Genomic DNA, 20,639 nt, shown 5'->3' with positions numbered 1-20,639 from the left:
CAAAACACTGTAGCTTAGAAGCAACAGCTCAGGAATATGAACTATATTGAACCAACCGTTTCTAATTGTTTATTTCTGTTTAGACTTGATGTGATACCTCCTGCTGAGGAATTCGAAACATCATTGCCCAAATTCCCAATGAGACAGCCAGCATGGCAAGCAAAATCGGCTGCAGCACCATGACCCCCTTAGCCTGGGCAATGGCGCCAATCATGAATGGGAAAACAGCACCACCACCCATAGAAAGTGCAGCCGCAAATCCAATAGCAGCCACATGAAGATTCTTCGGTAGTAATCGCGTCGCCACAATCACAACACCCGGGAAGATAGTCCCCATAAAGAATCCAACAAATGCAACCGCAACCGCGGACACAATAAACTCAGGCACGAGCCAGAAGATGAGCTCAAGGGCAATTGCAAGCAAGATGTATATAGCAATGGACAACTTCTCTCCGATTCGTGGTGATACAAACCCTAGCACGAACCGACCGACTGTGATGCCAAGCCAGAAGCCTGTCTCTGCCATTCCGGATTCAAACGGGTCGCCGTGTCGGACGTTTGTCATGAAGACAACAATCCAACCACCGATTGCTACCTCAATTCCACCATAGAGAAAGAGGAAGACGGCGCATATCCAGGTGACCTTATATGTGAGGGCAAGGCGTGTTTGAGCGAATACTCCTCCTCTGCCAGGGAAGCTGGGATTCTCTTCTTGATACTTACTCCCAGTTTCACCCCAAAAAGCGCTAGTGGAGTAAACGAGGGCTATAACAGCTGCTCCAGTCTATATTTGATCGTTAGTTTGTCGATATCCAGTGGTGGTTGTAGAGACGACCGAGATACCATCAGATAGTAATAAGAGTACCATTCCCATCCAGCTTTGATAATTAGACTCGTAGCAACGAGAGGGCTGATCGTGGCCCCCACGCCATAGAACCCATGGAAGAAACCGAGTACCTCATGCGAGTTCGCCATGTTCCCGATCCATACGTTCCATGCCGCATTGTGAAATCCACTCCCCAAGCCAACCAGAATATACATAATCACCAGGACTGGAAAGGGCGGGTGGGTAGATATGACTGCAAATGCAATCACATGGCAAGTCGGAGCAATTATTGTGATTCCTCGTCGGCCGAGAGTCTGATGAATTAAATTGCTCAGGATAGCGGATACAGTATATCCCACAAAGGGCGAAAGGAACACTAGGGAAACGATCGTGTAGTTTTTTTGATAGTAAACCTCTAGCTAAAAGGTTCAAGTAAGATGGTCAGCTAATTTATACATATATAGCATGATCAGGTCAAAGCTGAGTTGGTGACACAAACATAGGGAATGATTGCTCCATATGCAGCATCATTGGATCCCATCACAAATGCACACCAAAACGTGGCAGTCACCTTCCATATGGTTGTTTTTGACTCGTTCCATCTTGGTGCGACGTTTACTGCATGCAAAGGTGGAGTATCGTCGGTCTCTGAGGGCGTAGCTTCGGGCGTATATTGGTAGTCAGGTTCGTCTGGCGTTGGTGGCCAAGATGACGGGCTCGAGTTCTCACTTCTGCTCATTTCTGGTGGTGTCACTTCCAAAGTTGAAAGGTTGAAGGTGACAGTGAGAAGCGTGAGATTGAGGGGCTATGAGACATCCATGGAATATGCGGGGGGAACAACTGGCGAATGTAACCCCGATATTCTATATGTGCGGATTTATAGAGCTATCATTGTCCATAAAGGGGATTTATAAGCTCTATCTAGTTCCAGTTCCACTAGGTACCTACTTTCAAGTTTAGTAAGTCTATTTTTCACTTCTAATCAAAGCGCCCATTAACCATATTGAAAGTTCAAGGGCAGCATTCCGAAGCTAACATGGAACTCTAGAGGCCGAAAGATGATATAAAAGGCTATCAAAGGCGCCAAGATTGAGGCAATAGTATATACCATAGAGCCCTGTCAACTAGTTATCGAATTGTATCAATCATAAAAAGTAATGTAGCATTATAATAAATGCCGGTCACGTGGTGGTATTCTCTCCATCAGCGCGTGTTTATCCGCGACCTCGGGATGTCTCCCAAGTCTTCAACCTTTCCATCTTGGGAAAAAGCCACGTCACATCCCAATTTTCGAGTTGAAATGGCCACAACTTCGCAGATCTCCTCAAAAAAGCCCGATCTAAAGGAGTTTCTTCAGCCTTTCCGAGTTGAACTCGAGACCTTGTATGATTTATCCTGTCGACTGTCATCGTCTTATAAAAAGTTGGCTGCGGAATCTTCAGAACACTTTATTCCAACGGCTCTTACCTGTCTTCCAACGGGTCATGAAACAGGACGCTATCTTGCTGTCTATTTTGGTCAATCCTACCTTCGGGTGGCCTTCATCGACCTCCTAGGAGATCAACATGTCGAAGGACATACACGCGTACGGCGCACATTAGAGAAAGCATGGCCTATTGAAGAACATCTACGGAAGGACCATTCTATTGATCTGTTCACATGGATTGGAGACTGTATCGCCGAGGTGGTGGCAGACAGACTGGCCAACCCAAGTGAAGAGCGAGTTGATCAAATAACGACAGGCATTTCATTTTGTCTGCCTATAAAGTATAGCTATCCTCCCCAGACTCGGTCATGCGTTCTGTGACTAACCCATTGTAGACAAGATTCCCTCGATGAAGCCATCTTGATGCCGACAGGGAAAGGCTTTTCTCTAAACTCAGATCTCAATCTCCGCCAAGCCTTGCTGAATGGATATGAACGACACACATATTCAACCCATGGAGATGAAATGAACATGCCTGCTAAACGCCGCAGGCTATTCTCTCTTCCTAAACTGAAAGTCGCAGTCATGATCAATGATACAACAGCGACCCTTGCTTCATTGGCGTACTCCATCCCTTCCTTGCCCAACACCCGTGTTGTTATGGGTCTAATCGTGGGCGCAGGATGCAACACGACGGTTCCCATGAAACTTGCCGATTTGCATGAATCCAAAACTAAGATCATTCTTGAAAAACATCCCGACGCACAAGAAACGCTCATCTCGACTGAGTGGACTCTTTCCACTGCAGCGGCTTCTTTTGATGAGCTTGGTATTCGAACTAAGTGGGACCTTCAGCTGGATAGAAATTGCAAAAGACCTGGTTTCCAGCCAATGGAATATATGGTCGGCGGCGTATACACTGGCGAGCTTGTCCGAATCGTCTGTTATGATTGGTTCCATGGGGTTTTGGGAATACATCGCTCTAAATTACCGCTGAAGTTGGTTGAGGAATATTCTCTTTCAACAGACTACCTCTCCCTTGTTGTTGCCTCTTCGCTGTCCGATGAACGCCTTGCAAGCGAGTTGTCCAAGACACTTCAACCATCTCCTGAGAGTGATTGGACCTGGTCGCCTGAATACGCCCGTGATATTCGAGCCATTTCCTCGGCTGTACAGGATCGAGCGGCCTCGTTGGTGGCATCTGCGGTTGTTGGTATGCTAGCCTGCACCAATGAAGTCCAACTAGGCAACACGGCGCCCAATTGCACCAATGGAGAAAATGTCAAAATGGAAGTTGAAGGTACTAAACAAACGGATCCCGAGTCAGTCTCATCGTCAACGCCAGGTTGGAAGAGCGGGCCCGAGGAGCTCGCCGTGGCTTTCTCAGGTGGAGTGATCCAACACTATCCCCACTATAAAGAAACCGTACAGAGATATATTGATCGACTGCTACTTCGAGCTGGTCCTCAAGTAGGAGGGAAAAGCGTCTTCTTACGGGAGGCCAGTGATGGCGGGATCATTGGAACTGGTGTCCTTGCAGGAACGACGTCGGGGGAAATTGGGGAAATCAAGGTTACTCGTAATTAGATATCATCAATTTCCCCCCAGTTGATAGTCACATAGATGCATTATAAGATATATATATCGCATTCTTCCCCTCGGAGGTTCGCCCACAAGGGAAAACAAGCCCCACCCCACTTTGCCCGACATCGGTACGTTTCCATGTCGTTCTGTTGAACGACTTGTTAATGCCATTTAAATCGAAGATCTACTTCGAGAATTGTGTACAGTCCGCGGCACAGCTTTTCATTACCAAGCCTCAAAAAACGTGATTGCCAATATATATCAGCCCTATCGGGTTCGAACCCGCCAAGAACGTCGAACGCAAGATTTTTCCTTTTCTTTCCATCACGATATTCCACTAAATACGAATAATGACAATGAAGTTCTTCGATGTGAGCAAACTCCTCTTATTACTCGAATTTCAACTAACACTCGCGACAGGTTGCCGTCACATTCACTGCAGACCAATTCCAAGGCATCTACCGAGGAAAGCAATATCACGAACCAGATTTTGCAGAAGTCCTGAAAAGAGCCCGAGAACATGGATGTGAAAAGATCATGCTCACCACCATGACCCTGGAAGGCGTGAAGCAAAATCTCCAGGCAGTGAGGGAGTTCCCTACGATGTGCAAAATGACCTTAGGCGTGCATCCTTACCATGCCGCCGAAATCTATGAACAGCCAGAATCACAATATCTCAACGAGCTGCGCGAACTCGGCGAAACTCTTATGGCCGAGAACCCCTCGCCTCTGGCTGCGTTTGGGGAAATCGGGCTGGACTACGAGTACCTGGATCGGGCCGATAAAGAGACGCAGCAGCGCGCGTTCCGCGAGCAATTAGAGTTGGCCGTGCAATTCCAATTACCGCTGTTTTTGCATGTTCGTGAATCAGCTGAAGATTTTATTTCCATCATCAAGCCTTTTCTGCCAAGACTGCCGCGTGGTGGGTTAGTGCATTCTTTTGCGGGGACGAAGGGGGAGATGCTCCAGCTGGTGGAACTGGGTCTTGAGATTAGTGTCAATGGTGTCTCGTTCCGGACGGATGAACAGTTGGAAATGGTTAGAAGTATCCCATTGGACAAGTTGCAGCTGGAGACTGATGCCCCGTGGTGCGAGGTCTTGTCTAATGATCCCAAAATTGCGGGTTATCTGGAAAATGCGAGGCCTTTGCCGGCGAGTCGGAAACATAACAAGTTTATACTGGGGCAAATGGTCAAGACGCGCAATGAGAGTTGTTTTATGGAGCATGTGGGGTTAGTTGTGGCGGGTTTGAAGGGTGTTACTATGGAAGAAGTGGCAGAGGCCGCTTGGAATAATAGCAGTCGGATGTTTTGGTTGTGAATATATATCTTCAAACCAAAATATACATTTCGAATCAATGGACAGAACTTGACAAAAATATCCACCTGATTTAACTACTAGTATACTTGGAGGATTAGAACTGTCGATATTTGTAATTCATTCATTCAGAGCATGTTCAATTAATAGAGCGATGCGCAGTGTGTACCTCGAAGAGCACCATGCAGATCGCGCAGCAACAAGCTTTTGTCCACGCCATGAACATATGTAATTTCATAGATTAGCGTGGATGTAAACAAATCCCTTGGCTTCGGAAATCATGATTGGTGCCCTGGGTAGGCATGCAGGGGGAGGAAGACAGGGGCTCGACGGCCCCTTAGGGCTTGCCCCGGACTTGAGGTCGAGCCCCAAACCGACTGTATTGCACAGCCCACGATGGGAAGGAAGGAGTTTGCGTTGATTCCGGGACCTGATTGCCGGGTATTTGACAGCCATAAATAATTGTGACGCGTCCCTTTTTACCTTTCTGACATCATGTCAAGATTCCTAGCCCACGGAGATTAATGTAGCCTGGAATGAAGGAAGTCGTCTCTTCTTCTTCACATTTGATCCCTGAGCGCCCATTGTGTATACAATCCAAATTGCCCCTCAAGTCGTTGCCACCCAACAGTGGGATTCTCATAGATGTTTTGCTGGCGATCTGGGTATCTAAACAAAACAAAATCAAGATAGTATTTGTATGATTTGTCTAATGCATCTATCGAGGTACAATACAGATCCAGTAATTGTGTGAGATATCAATAATTTGCTGCTCACTACTTATGCGAAGATACGGCCATAGTATGATGGTAGAGGACATCCGTTTGTTGACATTCTTTACGTTGCGAGGGCCATCTAGACCATCATCGCATGGGCAAAGGCCGCAACATCATGGTATCTGCCATTCCTCCGTGGAGTTATGTGGAATGTTATGGACCAGCGGCCATATATTTATACTAATTGCTGTCGACAACCCATAATTTATTATCTTCTCCCAAGCCTCCATACTCTTATAATTGACCTTGTTGGCTAAGTGTTTAGCATCATATCAGGAGATCAAAACTCTATACAAAAGTTCTCAAAAAGACGCTGTAAGTGAAGCACTGGGGACTGCCTCGTTCTTTCCTCTCAATATCACCGATTATCAGGTTGAGACTAACAAGCCGTATAGAAACATTTCGATCATAATGAAGGCCACATTGATCCTATCCGGCCTTTTGGCTAGCACTGTCTCGGCTCACATGCAGTTGAGCAAGCCGTACCCTATCCGCAGTCCCCTCAACAAGGAAGGCAAGGGCGAGAAGGATTATTCTTACACCAACCCCCTGTCCACCTCTGGTAGCGACTACCCGTGCAAAGGTTACGCCAAAGATGACTTCGAGGCCGTGGATACGTGGGCGCCAGGCTCGTCCCAAGAGATGACACTGGAAGGGAGTGCTGTCCATGACGGCGGCTCATGCCAGCTTGCCCTGACTTATGACCAGGGTAAAACCTTCAAGGTCATTGAGTCGATCGAGGGTGACTGCCCTATTGATAAGAAGTACCAATTCGATGTCCCCTCGGACGCACCAAGCGGTGATGCTCTCTTCGCTTGGACGTGGTTCAACAAGGTCGGCAACCGTGAGATGTACATGAACTGTGCTATGATCACAATTGGCGGTTCCAGCAACCGCAACGCTGCTCTCGACTCCGAGTCCCGTGAGGCCAAGGAGGCCCCCAAGCAGACGCTTGACGATAAGACCACCGAGAAGGGCCCCAACAACAAGGCCAATACCCAGACCACGAGTGCCAAGAACGGCTTCGATAGTCTCCCTGATCTCTTCGTTGCCAACGTTGACCAGGCTGGAAAATGCGTGACCATCGAGGGCGAGGCCGTTCACTTCCCCAAGCCCGGTCCCAAGCTCATTGGCAAGGCTGACGGCCCAGGCTATAAGTGCTCCGGCAGTGCTCCCTTCCTCAATGGCAGCAACCAGTCCGAGACTAAGCCTTCCACAAGCAGCAGCTCCAAGGCTGTGACAAAGCCCACCACCAGCACGTCCAAGTCCGAGAAAAAGCCAGCTATTACCGGCACCTCCACCTTCTCCACCAAGGCTGCGTCCAAGATTGCCGAGGCCATCAGTACTCCCTCCGCCGCTGACTCTCGTGTGCTCTCCTCCGAGGCCTCATCCAGCAACCAGTTCGTCGACTATGTTGGTCAATGGTCTTGCCACTCTGGGGATCTCATCTGCTCTCCCGATGGATTTTCCTTTGCCATTTGCACTAACGGAAAACCCATCTTCATGGGTCCCGTCGCTGCTGGTACTATTTGCCGCTCGGGCGTTATCACTGCCCGCCAGTAAAGAGTTTCATTTATCTACTTTTCCTTTCTCTTGCCGATTGTTTTTTTCCCCTTCTTTTTTTTGGACACATCCCAGTGGATATTTCATAGACTGAATCAGTCGAGCACACTTTGCTCGCTACATTCGGTCTTCCGACTTTGACAGTTTATGCTTCCTTCCAGCCCGGTTATTGGGCGCTTTGTATTGTTCTTATTCCTTTTTTTTTTTTACCCATGACCTGTTAAACGATGAGTTAGTTGATGTCCCTATGTTGACGGTATTGTCATGCCAAGCTATCTAATGATTCCGCGTGTTAATTTAAATTCTCAACCTTGGTTATGCTATACACCTTTTTTATTTCGACAATCTGTGTTGGATGATATAATTATCTCATAGACTCCATGCGTGTCCTGTCGAAGTCCTCGAATAATATTATAGGACATGAAATTGAACTACAAAATTAATCAATTTGAGTTGTTCCAAGTCTAGCACACATATAGTCAGAGTTCCTGAACTATGCAAGTGCGACACTGGCTCCGGGGTCCCTTCCTAAATGCTAAAGGACCCCGTGTAAACAAATATCCGTGTACGGATTGGGAAGGTGCGATGGATACATGTGACATTGACAGGGAAGGTGCAAGAAAACTGTCCATTTTGGGAAGGTACGCATGTTCCTGGGGGTATAAAAGGCCTCCTCCCACACTTCCTCCTCTTCTCTTCTTCCTCTCTCCTCCATCCTCTCTCCTCCATCCTCTCGACCGCCGTCTCTCCGTAGCCCACATGAGACAGTGCAGGCGGAGGGTCCCCAAAGACATGGTGCGTGCACACTTATGGAGGGACATCAGCATTACCCAGTTGCTGAAAGTCATACCATATACTCGATGCCCACCAAGATTGAATACCAGTTCTCGTGCGAGCCCTTCGGTAAAGTCATGGTTGAGCGTTTGGGCTCTATAGCCATTGGCGGTCCCACGGAATACACCCCTAAGTAGTTTTTCGTTTATGTTCGTTTGACTATCTAGATACATATATCCAAATCATTAAAATATTGTACAAGTGGCAGGGTTTGTTTCTTCCAAGGTTGTAGTATGATCCTCACTTCTCCGTGGTGTATATTACGTATTTGTCTTCGCACTAAACCAATGAAGCCAAAGAGTTATATTATATATCGAGAATTTTATCTTGGAGCTACTCCAATGCTTGAGAAAAAAACACTGGTGCCGTATTAAGGAAGTGTGCGTCACATCGCGAAAGAGCTCATGGTTTAATGCGCAGAGGTTTGACGTGAGAGTTGTTTCACCTCAAGTATGTTGGAGGCAGAGAAGGAAAATGTGAGATCGAAAAGTGAGAGTCGCCATTATTTATCGTAATATAGTTTGAAACGCAGTACAGAATGTTGTGATTGTGGAGTTCAGTTGTTAGTAGGTGGATGTCGCGTCGTGGCGGCCCTCCGGGGGCGGCATCGGCACGGAGATACCCGGAGATACGCGCTTCTCGCCCCCGCCTCAGTTAAAAGCGCGACTCTGTTTACTTCTCTCTTATTTACTTTGCCTAGATCTCTGTCATCTCACAGATTTCACCTTAGTGGCTCTTCCAATTTCAATGCCTACAATCCTACAGGCTTTGGCCCAAACTATCCATTTGAAAGAGACAGATGGTTGATGGTTCCGGCGAATTAAATGCCCAGCTGTAAGTGCAGATTTTTATCATTCTCTTGTGATTACACAGTTTCAAGATACTAATGCAGATCCTCTGTATAAGACAGGTGATCTCGTGCGATACAAAATGGACGGCTTGCGCTACAATTTCGGTAAGATCAACTATGGCCTAGAAAGGTGATTGATCACGGACTTGGGTCACGAAGCCTTCCTCTTGAGCGAGTCTATCTGACGCTTGATGACACTCGGGTTGTCACCAATCTTTCGGACTGGCCCCAGCGGCAGCTGTCGACCTAGTGGCGAACCAGGGACGGACTCTAGGGAACTTCCACGGTTTAATCTCCCAAGGAGATCCTTGGAGAGCAAAGGAATGCAATGAAGAAAAGAATCGTACTCGGCATTGCTTTCTACCGGCTGCTACTACGACGCTATGAAGGAGCGACTAGGGCTCTTCAAGGGCTTACACAGCCTTATTCATCGATGAGCGGCTTGAAGGGCAAACAAAAGGCTACGGACAAAAGACAATTCTCAACATGCGCATTTCGCATACGCTCTGCATTCGATACTCTTTCCATGTGTTCTCCCAAGACTCCGTTTCCCCTGGATAATCAGCCTCACACCCGATCCATGTGGCGCACGGCGCTCAATATGTCAACATCGAGGCCTATGCTTCCGGGAGAAGCAATTCAATGCCATCCAAATTACTCCAGTCGCGAAACATCTCGATATATGTCATCTTACCTTGCCTCCATGTTTGGAGCAGAGAACAGCATCCGCTCTTTCAAGCCTTCTGCGAGGAATTCCCACCAACATTCTTCAAGATGAGCTGAGCCATGATACTTGGGTACACAGAACACACAGTTCAACAGACAGACCAGCTGCAATCGCTCGCTTGCAGTTGACAAATCCTTCTTTTTTGGTTCAACAGTGACCATCTATGTATATCTGAGCCACGATTCGGATCGTACGAGGCATTGGATACTCGCAGATGTGGGTGCCTTGAAAATTATAGGCCGCATCATACATCGTATCTTCCAGTTGCCGTTAAAATTGATGGGAGACTATGTCAACCTCCAAAATGATACGCCAAACGCTCTCCAGTTATTACTTGAAGCTGCCACCTTCCAACATGACAAACGAGATGGTGTGATAACCACAGATATGCTCTGTCGGGTCGACCAGCGGTACAACTTCCTAAAGGTTTGCACCGACATTTTTGTCGCATGTGTAATCCTCATGCGGGATTTCTTCCAACTTCCACTCCAGAGAAGCCCCGGAGATTTCTATATCACATTCATTCAAGCCATTGAGATGGGTGCCGTGATGTGGGTGCTGCTCTCGTCTGGCTCAGATCAGACCAGCGTCCGCTTTTGTCAAGTTCTTGACTACCTCCACAAATAATGTCCGACTCAGGCCGGTTTTCAACTTATGGCCCCTTGTGTTTAGGAGAGACACACAGGACAGTTGGTACAACGCTCGTCAGTGTTGAAGCAGACAACCAGATTCGCTCTCTTCAACTTCCTGCGCGCATGTTACCGACGATCTTCTTGAATACGGCTTCGGCACTGAGCCTTTCACAATTCCGTGGAGTCTTTAAGCGTCATCATCATCGGATAGACTATTTACTAGACACGCTGTGAAATATTATGAAGCGCGAAAAATGGTGACTCGACCGCTCCCTGCTCTTTTGATACAGAGTTCCGAGAACAAAATATAAGGTCTTGGGGGCTAGAAATGCTCCCGGTTCTTACCCCGAGTCATGGTATGGAATCCCGAAGCTGAAGAATGTCCTGGGTTCTTTCTCTGGTTGGAGATATGTGCTTTCCCGATCTCCTCTCGTTTCCTATTTAGAATCCCGGGAACAATCAGGGGACCTTGTACCCATAGGGTCTGCTCCAAGCCCTGGGGACTTCATCTCCTCCCTCTTCATCTTCTTCCTTTCCCTCATCGGGGCGAGTGATAACCCGACAAACAATTCATTCGCACAACAGTACCGCAAGAATGAAATTCCCAGCGCCTGATCTGCAGGCGACCGCCTGCGTATTTAAACTACTCATGTATCCGCGAGAGAAGCGGCGCATGCTGTGAGATTCTGAGGAAATGTAACAGGATATGGAGGTTGAACAATGCGTGAGACCATGATGATCCTGGGTTCTCACGGTTCCTGAATCCTGGTATCTTGGGTTTCTCGAGGTGTTTGCCTATCTCATCCAACAACCAGGAGGCCTTGTGCCTATGGGGTCTGTTCCAAGTTCTGGAGCCTTCGTTCCCCTCACGGTGCAGAGAAAGAGTACCCGAGGACAAATTTTGTGGTCTTGGGTTATAGGGATGTCTGCTCTCCACACCAGTGATTGGCGTTGAAGATGGAAAAGACATGTGCCAGTGTCGCTCAAAATCCCCCGGCAGATAGGGGGTTCCTTCAAGGGAACTGTTACACACCAAATCCCAACCGCTAGAGAGGAGATTGAAAGCATCCAGACTCCACAATACAAGATATTGGACGAACTTGGTAGCGAGAACCAGAAAATTCGAAAAGATGATAGAATGATGTATTTGGAGGCAAAGCAACAGTTTTTACATTGCCAAGCGTTGCTCCATGATATCAAAATGTCCCAGTTCGGTCCTGGCACAGAGTTCCGTGGCCTGTGTCAGACTTGCGATCGTGGGCTCTGCATAGTTATTACTTTCTCCTGTTTTGCATCGACTATTTAATATCATTCAGTTCATTACCCTTCATATGAGCTTCCTTTCATGTTCATTATGTAGAAGATGCACACGAAGTTACTACCACCCCGTGGCTTATCCTTTTTTTTTTTGACATGTTTTCAAGGCATGATTAGTAAACCCATGATATTTGTTGCCCACATGATCGAATCCGGTATGTTGCCATATATTGACGCATGCGGAAAGTGAGGCAGAATGCCATTGTCGCATTACGACCAGGAACATGAATCTCAAATCTAGACTCGACCCCCGACGAGGCTGCGCGGTGTAGAAAAATATTGATAAAGCAGTGTATTTATTAATATTAAAAACGTGGCTAGCTAGTGTCGAAAGACCCAAGTATGCTCGCCAGATATCCTCCATCATATTGTACAATCCAATCTAATCACAAACATAGCAGTGGTATCTTGGCTCCCAAATAACACAAAAGGGTCATAGAATCATTGACCAGTGCACGAGCACCAGTCCAGTCAGACGAAGATACTTGAAACAGCAAGTACCCTACACCAGCAACCTAGATGTTGCCAGTGTACGCCGAGTTACCATAGCCGTAACCACCTGCAGCCGGGGCAGCAGCCGGAGCATTGGCGGTGTTCTTGTTTTTGCCCCATGAGTTGAACCATCCCTTCTCGATCTTGGGCTCGGCACCCATCTCGACGTCATAGGGGGTTGGGTGGCCGGGCAGGGTATCAGCGCCGCCGACAGCAGCTTCGGGGTTGTTCTTGTTACGGCGCCAGAAGGCCTTACGGCTACCGTGGGTGTAGCCGTTGGTGGGCGAGGGACCGAAACGCTTCTCACGCTTGTGGTGGCGGGCGAGAAGGATTTGGAAAAGGATGGAGGTCAAGTAGAAGAAGCTAGGCGATAAGTTAGTATAGTTCAGATGACAGAGGTTATCAGTAATCCATGATCAACTCACATTCCGATAATCGCCACTGCGAAAACGACCTTTTCCAGTTTGCAAGACATGCCGAATGTCAGACCCTTGGAAACAGTGTCATCGTCGGCGTTGCCCGTGCCCATTGGTGTGTCCACTGTTCCGGTACATTGGCCAACACCATTGCGAGTTAGGATGGCGATGGCGACCATCGCACCCACAAAGCACACGTCCAGGGCAACACCCAGGAATGCAAAGAAGGCTACACCACCCAGGCAGCAGGTGAAAATGATGCCTAGCAGACTGTAGGCGGTTGCTGCACCTGCTAAGCCTTCAACGGCTTTGATCCATGTCGCAATGGAGTGGTCGTTCCTGGTCAAGACTGCCAAGAAATACGAGAAAATTCCGAGAATGACGGCAGCATCAAGGAACTGCAGAACACGCAGACCGAGGTTGAAAAACCGGAGGATTACCCCGCCGGCTCCCATATTGTATAAGTAGTAGTTTGTTTGGTGGGTATAAAGGTGTGAGTAGAGACCGTGAGGTCAAGGGGAGAATATAAGAAAGAAACTCAGGCAACAGGATTTGAGCGAGTTATAAGGGAGCAAGATAAATTGACGATCAGTGGATGGCGGCACTGTTGCACGTCGATCCTGGGAAAAGCTCTCAGCTCAATGGTCCAGCGTCTGCGCCACACTCTAAATGACCCCCAGATGACCCACTCGGTGATGTCAGTTCCATGGGTTGGGTGACCTCGAAGGTTCCACCTAGCTGTCTCCGGTTAGAGCGTTTGCCACCCTGTCATGTGAAGAAATAAAAAATAAAAATAAATAAATGTCCCAGCCACACTGCCAAGACAATTTCAACACTCCCATCTTTCTATAATGACCCTTACACTTTAAACTATCCATAGATTGTTTATTCCGCAGTGTACTATTTCTAGAAATCCTCGCTGTCTATTTCCATGTATCCCAGCCTTCACATTATCAACTGTTGCTGAGCGACCCTCCTTGAACTCCACCGATACGAGGTATTTATTGAAGTTTTCAGTTGACACGAAGTCAAAAAAAGATATAATAAACTGAAACTAGCGCTGCTTAAGCAATAGTGGAAAGTAGTTTAGATCCTTCCATGCGTTACATGCCTTCCATATACCACTACGTAGTATCATCTCGTTCACCGATACGAGCTACTTCCCAGTCCCTTCAAGTAACCTACGTAACTTACCTATCATTGGCCCGTACAGGTGGCTGTGTTGTACCGCCGTACTGTACATTGACTATTGTAAGTCTAAAGTATGGCGGCTGGAGTCCATCCATTGTACGAACCCGCCACGTTGAAAATGACGTCTACACCCACTCCACTGGGTCTTCTGCGCCACGTTTGCTGTGGGTGCAAACATTACAAACATTCGAGGTACAATGGGGAATATTTGAGATTAAAATTGGGTCTGCCGCATATGGAATGGTATATCATCATCTTGGTGAGATGAAGTTTGTGGGGGTAATCAGAACGAGGTGTGGTCCAACAGGGATGGGAGAAGATTGAAACAAGTATCTTCTCAGATCTTAGGCTGTGATCTGGGCTAGCGCGTGTCACCCACATAACTCAAGGGCATGGTGCTGCTGGCTGGATGAACCATAGCTTTAGTCACGAGTACTGTCGTCCACAGGTGATCCCGATCTGGATAAAGAGGCTGGTATCGGCCCGGACAAAGGGGGCCTTAGTGGAAAAGGCATATCGAACCAATGTAGGTCATAGTGCGGCATCACCGCCACAGTACAGAAGGCTGGGCCTCTGCGCAGAAGGTTTCACAAAGCGAGGAAGCTTCTTGGGGAAAAGTCAGAAATATGATCCTCAATATAATATGCTGACTGTCCAGGGATGTCTTCTAACAATGAATCCAATTGGGATCTCACGTTTCAACTCACATTTTACTTCATTTGGGAATCCCGGGATTAAAAGCGATGCAATCCTTGGCAATAGCCTGTGAGGCTGCATGGTAGTGAACGGTATCTTCTTATCGAGGCCGGCTGACAGCCCACCCTTCAGGAGTCTTCCTGGCGTTGCTTCTCTTGTTCAACAAAAGCACGGAGGATCGAATCTAGCCCTTCATTACGGCGAGCGAGTAGCATCACGTCGGACACATTGACGGTAGATCTCCCTGCGTGTCTAGATCATAAACGAGGTTAGTACACTTCTTGTTATATGTATTATGCCACGGGAATAATAGGAACGATTTCCTACTCATTCGCAGCAATAGTGTCTACTTACTTCGCAAAGGATTCTAGATCCTGGCTGATCGTCTCTGCGAATAGTTAGTTGCAAGGACAAAAAGCTGGAAACTTGACATAAAATAGTGACACATTGAAACATACCTATTTGAGCCCAAACCATCTCTGTCAACGCACCGATGAACTGCGGAGTGGCATTGACGCCTAGCTTGATAGTCTCCTCATCCACGATCTTGCCGATGGACAACCACAGCGCGGATTTCAAGCGCTACAAAGGAGAGTTAGCCGAGAATAAGACACCATCCTCCTAACACTGACCTCCTCCAGACTAGCCTCTTCAGTCTGCTCCATGGTGGTGAGATAATGCAAGACAACAAGCCGAGCGCGTCCCTATATAAAACCAACGAGATCTGATTGGCCAACGACGCGTCCGCGGATTAACGGCTAATCCGGCACACAGGCCACGCTAACCCCAAACAAGGCATTTCTCGTTGCGGGAGCCGCGGAATATCAAAGAAGCGCAAAGCAATCGCAGATCCCGTCAATTAATCCCTCAACTCCTAATCTTTTTACAAAACCTCTCTACTTCACTCTTATCTTCATCTGGCTGTCCTCTTCCACAACATCCCATTCCGCGGGTAGCCACCGAGCTCCCACCTCTCCCTTCAAACCCTCCAACCAGAACCCAAAAAAAAACCAACCTGGTTAATCATCCACCATGTCCACGCCCCAGTCAGATCTGAGCGAAAAGGCCGCAGAGGCCGCCAATGATTTCTTTGCCCAGTTGTACGCCTTCTTCGAGTTGGTTGTCACCCGGTTCTTCAAAAATGGCTACGCCTCCATCGCGCAAATGAGCGGCAAGCGCTGGACCAAAGTCATCGGCAGCGTTATCTTCTATCTAATACTCCGGCCGTACATCGAGAAGACGTTTAAATGGATGCACGACCGCGACCGTCGCAAGGAGAAGGAGAAGCGCGAGAAGGAGAAGGCGCAGTTCGGCAAAGTGAAGGTGTCGCCGAACTCGCTGCGTGCTGGTGGCGATAGCGGAAAGGGGAAGGTCCTTGGTGAAGTCGATAACACGGACGACGAGCTTGAGGATGAGGAGGATCTGATGGCTGCTGCTAGTGGTGTTCCTGAGTGGAATGACATGGCCCGCAAGCGTCAGAAGAATTATATTAAGCGTGTGAAGAAGGACCAGCGCGCTGAGGATTTGAGTCGGGATCAGATTATGGAGTTGTTGGATTGGAGTGAGGAGGAGGAGGTTGATGTCAAGGTCAAGAAGGATCTTTGAGATTTGAGTCGTCTTGGGTCTTGGGTTATTGTGTGTGTGGGTGCATTGCATGGTCGATGGGGTTTTTGCTTCTTGTAACTTTTATTAGTAGATTCCAATTTAATAGGACCTCCGCGGCCCCTCTAGCTTTTAAGTGAATTTTATGAATTACTCGTAGCATCCGCTATTAAGTACCCTCTATCTTGCACAGTAAGGTAAACTTGGAAGTCATAAATCTACTATTTGCACTATAAAACATGCATTCAATCCAGCCATATCCGAGCCAGAACTTTTATCCTGGTCTCTTCTAAAAACCATGTGACCATCGCCGCATCTTATCTGTATTCATGAACAGTTCGTAATATGTCACCAATGCCCCAGAGGAATAGGTACCTCACAAGAGATCAGTGAAGTCTCCGCAAGGCCTCGATCATCCTCTTAACCTCCCCAACGTCTGAGGAGCCAATGTCCTGCACAATCTCCTCTTGCATGCTTGGTGTGCAGTTCAAGAACTGCTCAATAAGCTCGCCGTCCACGAACCGGTACGGTGCCTCAGCACTGCGCACCATGGTTCTGAAGCTGCGGAACTTGTCGAATGACAAGTTGCCCAATGAGTTGACTTTTTTGGAAAGAGAAGCTTGCAGGGTCATCAAGAAATCTTGATGTTCGGGGTTGATAACGGCGAAGAGGAAAATGGAGCCCTCAACCTTTGAGTAGGTTAGTAAATGAACCTTTCACGCCGGTCAATGGGAATGAACTTACTGTTGCCATGAACGCCCGTGGTGTCACCGTAACACTGGAAAGCTGTGGGATATTAACTGGTCGGATACGATTGACCATCTCCCCTAGTGAGATTTCGCTAGTAGGAATAAGCCTATGCTTGTCCTGTGCGGTGACACCATTCTCATTCCGTGAGAGAACGATAAGGTTTCCCTCGGCGTCGCTTTGGAGGAATGTCTCGTCACCAACACAGGCAATTGCTGTACTCCAGACAGTTTGATAGTGACGACCGACTTCGGTCAGCTTGGCGGGTTCCCCAGCGTGGCCCGGTGTATACCTGACAAGACAAAGACTCTTCATGAGATCTGCCACTGCGATTAGGTTGTCGACGACTGTTACGTCCACTGGTGCGGTGGAAGTCCGGTATGCAGCGAGCTTCTCAAGCTTCATCGGTCCAACGTTATCGATTTTGATTCTATACACAACGACCTGGATATTGTTAGTGGTGGGTTCAAACATACAGTCAGTTAGTACTCACGGTCTTAACAAGTGCCGCAACAACACAATCACCCATCATAGCGAGAGCCCGACAGGCGCCCATAACCGGCAGCTCGGCGACTTGGCTCAGCTTGCGGCCGTGGTCGACTTCCAGAATGAGAATCCGCCCGCGGATCGATTCCTCCTGGTCTTCGTCGGCGAATGCCGTGCCGACAACAAATCGGTCCTTCATGATCTCTTTTCCGTTTTCATCTTTCCCTGCCGGGAGCTCAGCGCGAACTACACTCTCCACCAGTTCGTCAGGACCCAGCTCTAACGCATCAAGGCGCCGGAACATGATCTCATCAGCAAGGACAAAGTGGCTCTTGACAACCTCGGCGCCGTTCTCGAGCTTTCGATCAATCGTGCCGATTCCAAATGCCTTCTCTGAAGGGGAGTATGCAACACGACGGACAGTCGAGCCCATTGGTAACGTTTGAATTTGGGTTGTGCGCTCTCTGTCAACCAGCGCGATCTTCAACTCTTTCTCCGTTGCGACAGCGATGGAATCTGGGAATGCCTCTGCGTTCAAGTGGCATACTCGTGATGCGCCCTCGGAGTTCACTGCAGAGTAGATAATCCGGCCCTCGGAGCCATAAATCAGGCTGGGATTCTCGCAGGTAGCGAAGACGTTGTATAGACCATCACCCTTGGGGAGTTTCTTGAAGGTGGGCTGCTCGGAACCAAGGATCAGCTTGTTCATCTCACTTAGTGAGTAGTCTTCTGGGTTTAGTGAGAATGTAATGACGCAGCCATCAGCCATGGAGATAAAGAGGGTAGGCTGGCTGTCTGCGAGCACTTCGGCTACAAGAACTGATCGAGGGAAGCTCTCCCCGGTAGGGCCTAGGGATTTTGTTTGAAGAACAGCGCAGTCCTTAATATCAAGGATTGACGCCTTGGCTGATTGGGGGAAGCCTGCGATGAATACACCCGTTGGCGTCGATGGGACAGTCAGACCAGAGATTTGCTGGTCAACGCCGAGATCCTTCTGCGCGATGATTTGGACATTGTCCCTGATATCAAAGGATGCAACAATTTGGCCACTAATAACGAGAACTAGGTTGTCCTCATTGGCCGACGCGGCGGTGATCAGCTTCTGGCCCTGAGGTGCCCATTCAAATGTTACCATTCCACTTTCTAGATCAGCCACCAGCACTCGCTGTTCTGTGACCTGAAGAATACGGTCACCTTGGAGTTTTGTGGCGAGAAGAGTACATTCCGTGAGTGAAAGCCCCAGGAAATTATCCAACTCTTCAACTTCGCCGTCGGGACTAAACTGGAAAACACGCGTTTCATCAACAAATGTAACAATGAGCGTATCCAAAAAGTCGTCCTTGCTTTGAGTTTGCAGTCCCCAGAGGTCAGTGATGTGTTGCATTTCTCCCAACACACCTAACTCTTCCATGCCAACACCACTGCGCACACTGCGTAACGTCCCGTCGTCGAAGGCACCAGAACCCGTCACAATTCGTGCCTGCCCGGACGAAAACTCATGCGTTTGGCTCTCATTTGTACGGTTACCAAGATCCATAATAGTGAAGTCGAGGATCGGTGCGATGTTAGACAATGTCTGAACGACCTCAAACGAGCTTCCATCGAGCCGGAGGACCTGTGAGTCGCCATGATGCGAGCCAACAAACACCATGCCTCCACCGAGATAGACCAGCACAGATGCACGAGCCGTCTTGCCCAGATCCTCGAGCTTCCAGTCATCGATCTCGCCTAAGTTGTTCAAGATGAAAGACAGGAAGAATAGCCTCCCATAGTCATCAGCCAACAGCCACCGCTGGCTATCAACCTTCTCCCAGGCCACGAAGACTGTCGCCTCCTCTAGATGCCGCGTAATCACATCATTGGCATTATCGTCGATGTACTTGATCGACGTCTCTCCAAGCACAATAAGACCGCCCAACGGAGCCGGGATAGGGATAAGATGCGATGATCCAAGATCAAGCTCTTGTCCAAATTCACCCCCCTCCAACTTCTGCACCTCCGTGAAAGTAGCATCTGCCGAAGTCCCCGAAGTGCCCGGCGTGAAATCCAACTCGCGGATTCGAAGCCGCACCTTCTGCTGGTTATCTTCGTAGAGCAGTGCCAACCAGGGATTAGATTCCGAATGCAAGAAAGCGGAGGATCGAACGAAAAGCTCGTCGATGCGGGATGTAGTCGGCTTATCAAGTTCTCCCACCTGCAGCGGCTGATCAGCCTGGGACCCTGCCATCGACATCCGGCCTCTTTTCTTCGTCGGCTGCACGATCGGCACGACAACAATCACGCCCTCGTATACTTCCAGCGTCATGAACCGTCCCGTGGGATCCATCAGACATCGTGGTGCGCATTGGGACTCCCGAGACGAGGGCTCGGCGATGTTGACGCAAGTGCGCGCTGTTTTGATATCGTTTGATTCGCGGTCCCATGTTATCGTAAAATAATTGTATTGGTCTGTGCCGACAAAGAGGTGATCGGTTGGCGAGTTTGTTGGTGCGGGTAGGCGCGCGAGCATAGTAACCCGCGCATTCAGAGCACGAGTCGCGGTCAGGACGATTCCATCCGGAGTGAATGTATAGAATTCAAGACGACTGGCTTTTCTGTGGATTAGTCAGGAGGTTAGCTATCGTCTTCGTTGTCACCGGGGGAGAGGTCGGCTTGGGTTCCGTAGCTTCACGGGAGGGCGGGACTCACGCTGCGACTAGGCACTCTTCGTCCGGAGAGAAAAAGTTGAGCTTGACTGCATGGCGAATGCTGCTTGCCCGGTGGATGGGTACGACATAGGCCATCGTAGTTCAATAGCCCGCGGTATCGGACAGCGCGGAGCTGGTTGGGCTTGAGGTTTGTCGCACCACCCTGCGGGGATGGAATATGACCGAGAGTAAGAGGTACAGAGGATTGATATGGCGAAGGCTGATGGCGCTGGATTATGGGCTGCACATATCTCTAAATCAACTCTTGTTGAGGCAGGGATTACTCGGTCGGTGTGGGGAGAAGATATGGGAGAAGTCGAGGTTCCCGTGCAAATGACGTCTAAAGTCCGCGCTTACAGCCGAAAGCATCCATATAGGCGTTTGTAGTTCCAATTTGAATAAATAGTTATACACATGAATATAAGGCTCATAATTTGAAAGAAGAAGAAAAATTAAATTCTTTTTAAATT

At 48.5% G+C, this 20,639-nt stretch overlaps 9 protein-coding genes across 9 annotated transcripts; 5 read left to right on the top strand and 4 right to left on the bottom strand.

Annotated features, from left to right (window-relative positions):
- Window positions 1-79: 79 nt before the first annotated feature.
- On the bottom strand, window positions 80-1,565 carry N7455_009468 (MFS transporter; the record flags this gene model as incomplete). Its single annotated transcript, XM_040954665.2, has 3 exons — window positions 80-784; window positions 844-1,245; window positions 1,326-1,565. The coding sequence occupies 3 exons, from the start codon at window positions 1,563-1,565 to the stop codon at window positions 80-82; spliced, it is 1,347 nt and encodes a 448-aa protein (XP_040814892.2).
- Window positions 1,566-2,126: 561 nt separating this feature from the next.
- N7455_009467 (hexokinase family protein) lies at window positions 2,127-3,839 on the top strand (the record flags this gene model as incomplete). Its single annotated transcript, XM_040954626.2, has 2 exons — window positions 2,127-2,593; window positions 2,648-3,839. The coding sequence occupies 2 exons, from the start codon at window positions 2,127-2,129 to the stop codon at window positions 3,837-3,839; spliced, it is 1,659 nt and encodes a 552-aa protein (XP_040814844.2).
- A 174-nt stretch (window positions 3,840-4,013) lies between these two features.
- On the top strand, window positions 4,014-5,156 carry N7455_009466 (TatD family hydrolase; the record flags this gene model as incomplete). The annotated part of the gene is made up of 2 exons (XM_040954731.2): window positions 4,014-4,207; window positions 4,257-5,156. The coding sequence occupies exons 1-2, from the start codon at window positions 4,187-4,189 to the stop codon at window positions 5,154-5,156; spliced, it is 921 nt and encodes a 306-aa protein (XP_040814777.2). The 5' UTR covers window positions 4,014-4,186.
- An 888-nt stretch (window positions 5,157-6,044) lies between these two features.
- N7455_009465 (putative extracellular protein) lies at window positions 6,045-7,492 on the top strand (the record flags this gene model as incomplete). Its single annotated transcript, XM_040954608.2, has 3 exons — window positions 6,045-6,047; window positions 6,195-6,244; window positions 6,325-7,492. The coding sequence occupies 3 exons, from the start codon at window positions 6,045-6,047 to the stop codon at window positions 7,490-7,492; spliced, it is 1,221 nt and encodes a 406-aa protein (XP_040814948.2).
- Window positions 7,493-10,182: 2,690 nt separating this feature from the next.
- N7455_009464 (uncharacterized protein) lies at window positions 10,183-10,530 on the top strand (the record flags this gene model as incomplete). The annotated part of the gene is made up of 1 exon (XM_065606212.1): window positions 10,183-10,530. The coding sequence occupies one exon, from the start codon at window positions 10,183-10,185 to the stop codon at window positions 10,528-10,530; it is 348 nt and encodes a 115-aa protein (XP_065460175.1).
- Window positions 10,531-12,367: 1,837 nt separating this feature from the next.
- Window positions 12,368-13,215, bottom strand: N7455_009463 (uncharacterized protein; the record flags this gene model as incomplete). Its single annotated transcript, XM_040954555.2, has 2 exons — window positions 12,368-12,707; window positions 12,770-13,215. 2 exons carry the CDS (start codon window positions 13,213-13,215, stop codon window positions 12,368-12,370), a joined length of 786 nt encoding a protein of 261 aa, XP_040814998.1.
- A 1,560-nt stretch (window positions 13,216-14,775) lies between these two features.
- Window positions 14,776-15,312, bottom strand: N7455_009462 (CENP-S family protein; the record flags this gene model as incomplete). Its single annotated transcript, XM_040954664.1, has 4 exons — window positions 14,776-14,899; window positions 15,002-15,035; window positions 15,106-15,229; window positions 15,280-15,312. 4 exons carry the CDS (start codon window positions 15,310-15,312, stop codon window positions 14,776-14,778), a joined length of 315 nt encoding a protein of 104 aa, XP_040814919.1.
- Window positions 15,313-15,679: 367 nt separating this feature from the next.
- On the top strand, window positions 15,680-16,252 carry N7455_009461 (uncharacterized protein; the record flags this gene model as incomplete). The annotated part of the gene is made up of 1 exon (XM_040954712.2): window positions 15,680-16,252. The coding sequence occupies one exon, from the start codon at window positions 15,680-15,682 to the stop codon at window positions 16,250-16,252; it is 573 nt and encodes a 190-aa protein (XP_040814922.1).
- A 383-nt stretch (window positions 16,253-16,635) lies between these two features.
- N7455_009460 (DDB1/RSE1 family protein) lies at window positions 16,636-20,265 on the bottom strand (the record flags this gene model as incomplete). Its single annotated transcript, XM_040954554.2, has 4 exons — window positions 16,636-16,938; window positions 16,994-17,440; window positions 17,490-20,076; window positions 20,171-20,265. 4 exons carry the CDS (start codon window positions 20,263-20,265, stop codon window positions 16,636-16,638), a joined length of 3,432 nt encoding a protein of 1,143 aa, XP_040814812.2.
- Between the last annotated feature and the right edge of the window lie 374 nt (window positions 20,266-20,639).

The sequence above is a fragment of the Penicillium solitum genome (genome assembly GCF_028829755.1).
Source record: "Penicillium solitum strain IBT 25940 chromosome Unknown utg000008l_segment0_segment0, whole genome shotgun sequence".
In the NCBI taxonomy this organism is placed as follows: Eukaryota; Fungi; Ascomycota; class Eurotiomycetes; order Eurotiales; family Aspergillaceae; genus Penicillium; species Penicillium solitum.
This window is presented reverse-complemented; position numbering and strand designations above follow the sequence as displayed.